General features: G+C 40.1%; 1 protein-coding gene across 2 annotated transcripts; it reads left to right on the top strand.

Annotated features, from left to right (window-relative positions):
- Positions 1-1,019: 1,019 nt before the first annotated feature.
- Positions 1,020-4,488, top strand: SARC_11564 (the record flags this gene model as incomplete). 2 transcript variants are annotated; one of them, XM_014294348.1, is made up of 4 exons in its annotated part: positions 1,020-1,199; positions 1,825-2,006; positions 3,166-3,322; positions 4,199-4,488. In XM_014294348.1, coding segments are annotated over 4 exons (745 nt in total), but the record flags the coding sequence as incomplete, so codon positions are not given. The 2 variants fall into 2 exon arrangements, with proteins under 2 accessions (XP_014149823.1, XP_014149822.1); XM_014294347.1 differs by having other exon boundaries at positions 4,041-4,488.
- Positions 4,489-4,991: the final 503 nt, after the last annotated feature.

Here is a 4,991-nt window from a genome sequence, read left to right as displayed (position 1 = left end):
TGTTTTATAGATATATATATTTATGTGTATGTGTGTGTGTGTGTGAGTGTATCAATATGTATATATATATGTATATATATATGTATATATATATATATTATGTATATATATTTTGCAAATTACACGTATGGAGGGAAATGAACACTAATGAGGACACTTGATTGATTTTTTCGTTGACGTCTTGGGCTTGCATGTTTGCTTCTTTTGTTTGTAATTTACAGCTATTTTGGGTACCGAATAGCTTTTCTCTCATATAGTGTTGATCATATACAAGGAAGTCTAGTTCTCGACTACAATATGAATCACACAGACTTGATTTGACCAATTGGTTGGGGCTGGCATGATTTGCTTACATGGCACATCAATGCCTATTCGTATTTCCAACACAAACTCTATCTCACCCGTATATCGTGTGTGTATCAAACCTTTCTACTATGTTTCGAAATGCTCGTACACAGATTATAACTTCCATGTCTATCGACAGTTGCCAGTGAGTTATTTATGTTAAGATGATTGTGTAATCGTTTCTTAGCCTTTAAATGATAAACTCGTATATCCAGACTTGGTACACTTGTACAGTGCAGTATCAATTTGTCGACCATTCCCTCAAGTGATGTGCTAGAACATATGTGCTTCGTTCATTTGCAGCAAATCGACTGTATCTATTTATTTTGGATCTATGTGTCTCCGTCGACATGTACGCACACGTAATTTACATGTTCCAATAGGAGTCCGGAGATAGTCCTGTCTAAGGTACGTGTTACCAAAGGGTATATGTTTTTGTACGCTCATCAGGTTGCGTTGTTTCGATAGTAAATAAAGCAATTTGAGTGGTCGCCTGTGATTGGATCCAATATTTCGCTTTCGAGACTTCTGCTGTTATTGCTAGTTTAAAAAGTGTGGCTGAAAACTACATTGAGATACATACTCATATACATGGGAAGTACACTCACATATGACACAATGTGTGAATACATGGATGTATATTTGTATATAAATACATATTTTGAACTTTGTCCTCTGAAGCTGGTAGGGAAAACCGATGACTTAGCGAATCCGTTGAAGGATCTTCCTGGCGGTGCTGACGCGCTAATCAAGTCCGCCACATGTGCGCTGGTGACTCATCCGCATCCCGATCACCTGGACAAGGATGGTGTGAAGTTTCTCCGTGATAACAAACTTAAGGTTTACTGTAGCGGGTATGAAGTTGAAGGTGTTTTGCTCTGGAAATGTGGCTCGATTAGTTTATACGGGAAAATGTGTATACAACCACCTGCGTGAGCAGTGAGAAATCTACGCCGTACGAATTCTTCTTATAATCAGTTGGATCGTCTTAAAATAAACTGCCCGATGTCATGCTGATTCGTGCACGTGAGGTGCCAGTTATTTTCGGTTTCAAAAGCGGTATGTAGTTTAAAGTTTTGCGTGAAGCTCTAAATGAAAAGCGAAATGGTACAATACGATTCGACCGCCTTCAGTATCGCCAGCCATCGAGGTAATATAGTTGTGACTCTAGTAAAAATATAGTGTTTAAGCTGCTTATAAAATACATCTAGTTATCGAGTACTGTGGCACACTGTACATTCTTGTACCAACACGACCTTGATAACTATTTTTGATCTTGTGGTTTTTCTGATACTGCCTATCTGCTGCAAGTTGCCTAAGGAAAATCCCAGCTCGTGTATACAATATGTTCCAAGGTTGTTGATGTGAGATAAACCGACCCCCAAAATACTGCAGCCTACCTCAGTACACCCAGCTTTAGTAAATCCTGTCATATGCTACGCATAAATCGACTTACATTCACACATTGCGATGCCACAGACATGATGAAGCAGATTTACGTGGTCGGGGCTTAGATGCACACGAGGTCACTGACGGCGATCTCGGTATGCGGATTGAAGCTGTTCCTGCTCAGCATGGCTACGGTCCGCAGGCGTGGATCATGGGCCCTGGTGTAGGTTATTATTTGGCAGCCGATGGCGAGCCCAGCCTCTACATTACAGGTACGGATGGGCCTGTGCTACGTTTCATATCGACTTGTTTTATACAAAATTGTTGCAAACAAGTGGCGTGTAACTGCATCATATTCACACAACAGGGATAGACACACAAACAGCATGTAAACCTATGCATCCAGTATATCTATATCCGTTTATACGTGTTGTCATGCATATACTGTGATGTATAGGATGTGTTGGTACTCTTTTCCGTCATGCTTTGTTCATACGTGCCTTTATGTATTCCGTGCTATTTGAGTTGTATTGGTACATGTTGTTTACTGTCCACCATGCTACACTAATATATCGGTGTTGCCGTGGTGTATATAACAGCGATAGGTCGTTTACTATTGCGGGAGAAGGTCTGAGAGAGCGATCATGGGGGACTATATGAGCGCTTTCTATGCTTCAAAAGTACAATCACATCGTTCCTTCAATAGTCCCTATCCTAGACTAGTATGCTCACATGTTACGTGCCTCAGTGCCTTCACGAGTCGATGCCTACGGAGAAGAGTAGTTAGTTGTATATATGAGTCTCAATATCGATTATCAAATGTTGGGTACGGCATTTCCGCTGTAGTAGTCAGTTAACACTGAACCATAGCAGTCGAGCGTCCCTCTGCGTATCTTCACCCATTTAGCACGATTTTGGTTCTCAACTGCATAGCTACACGGTTTATGATTTTACTATAATATTTTATACGTTTTTTATAGCTTATAGTGGCGGTGCTTCAACGTGAAGTATACTTTTGCTCGGTATTGCACGCGATCAGTTCCCAGTTGCATGATTATTCAGATTTTAGATTGACGTACGATTTGCTTGCTGTTAGTGGCTTAATTTGGGCTGTGTCACCGTGAAGTACATGTTTTGTTATAGTATTTTTGAAATTCGAGTCTATTTTTGATGTTATATGATGAGAATTATGCTGAAGTACTATTTAATTTATACTCGTGCCAGGCCTGTGCATACTGCGCTAGATGTAGTGACGATGTGCACATGAATCATCATATCCTAAATTGACTTGCGAGATGCAATCGTCTACATTTGTACTGTAGATCTACTTAAATATCATACTGTCGTCGAAAAAAAAAAATCTGTATATTGATTGGGAATTTGAATTCTACTCCGAGCTTAATTTCCACACTCTAAATACCTTCAAAACAGGGGATACCGTGTTGACATCAGACGTTCGAGATGCAGTGAAACGCCTCAAACCTAGTATCGTTGTTGCACCTGCCGGGTCTGCAAACGTGGGATTCGGATATGATATCTTGTTTTCACAAGAGGAGCTCATCGAATTAGGAAAACTAGTTCCTGACCAGTATGTACTCCCAAATGCAGTTAGTGTGTGGGTGATTGAGTATGCGCACATCCGACTTATATACTCTGTTTATGAATATGTGGACAATTGCGAAGTACGCGTTCCCGTTGGTACATGTAGGTATCTATCTTGTGGAAAGTTTGATCATACCTGCTAGCCACCACACAAACATACCTTTTGCATTCTGCCAATGAAAACCTAACACGTGTACATTGCCGAATGCTGATTTCTATAGAGGTTTAATTGGTTTGCATTCTGCCAATGAAAACCTAACACGTGTACATTGCCGAATGCTGATTTCTATAGAAGTTTAATTGATTGCTTGCATCGGTCAACTTACGTATGTGTTTGAGTCATATTGTTTGCCTTTTTCCTTTTTATTGTTATGAAGGATCAGTAATTCTCATTATGACAGTTTCTGTTTATCAAATTCTATGTGTATGTATGATATTGATATTGAATATAGTGACAGATTCACCATTTGATAGTATTTCTGTCTTTAAAGTAAACACTGTCTTATTCAACTTGTGCACAAATGGTTCAACTTTCACAGTACGTTCAAGAAAGCCTTATTCTTTCAATCTTCGAATTCGAAAGTTTCCGAATCGGTATACTATTCCACTTCTCGGAACCAATTGGGCGTATATAACATGTGGATTTTTGCAAGCGACTGCTTGTTTGTACAAGTTTACTCACTTGTTTTTTCCCCTTTTTTTAGATGGTCTTCGCGTATGAAATACTGATCAGCCTTCTTGCTACAAATTCTATTTAAGCTGCGACCACGTTGAATAACTTTATCAGAAATTCCTGTTTCTCTACTGCTGCAAGTTCACTCTATTCAGGACAAAGTATACCTCCCACAATTCATACAAATAGGATTGTATACAATCACATCGAGGCACTGGATCATTGCCCCACTACACGCGATGGTCTCCTGGAGCGCTTACAGAAGAATGGTCTAGCGGACAGGTCGCATGTACCTGCGGATGGCGATGTGCTGGTGTTCGACGAGTATGCCAATGCGTCTTACAAGGATGTAGAGGTCAAGAAGGTCTCAATGCGACCTGGTGTGCAGAAGTTTGTGGCTAGTTTATTGGGCTGATTCATACTTATTCTGAACTAGCCCCTGATTGGCTACTGCTTTGAAATATAATTAAAGTCACGGATTTCTACTATGGTTACATTGTCTTCACTGCAAAGCTGTGTAATAGTTAAAAAAGCGTACCGGTTTTTATAATATGGAAGTAGGCACATGAGGTAGGGCTCTTACCTTTGTTGATCAATCAACAGTTCCATAGTTCAAAAACACCACCCCCACACACCCAATATGTAGTACGAGAAGTATAAATAGTAAACAACCTAATAAAGTGATAGGCCCTCGTAAACGTTAACATCGAAGGTATTGGCAGGCGCGACGTCGGTCCGAATTCATGCTGGCACAGTTGTGAGCAGCATGTCTCTCTATTCTGTGCTTGCGCGCACCACATAACTCATCGACGTAGGCTTTAATGTTTTAAATATCTTTATTTGTTTACACGTACAATTCCCGATATCCGGGATGGACTTACGGCTACAGGCAGTTGCCGTGACACTGCTTTCAATTAAGAGTAGTATCTAGACTGAGTCTTTTGCATGTGGTTTTTTCAGAAGTTTTGCTTTCTCTGATATT

Source organism: Sphaeroforma arctica (genome assembly GCF_001186125.1).
Source record: "Sphaeroforma arctica JP610 unplaced genomic scaffold supercont1.1758, whole genome shotgun sequence".
Taxonomy (NCBI): domain Eukaryota; class Ichthyosporea; order Ichthyophonida; genus Sphaeroforma; species Sphaeroforma arctica.
Note: the sequence above shows the minus strand (reverse complement) of the source record. Positions and strands in the feature narration are given on the sequence as shown.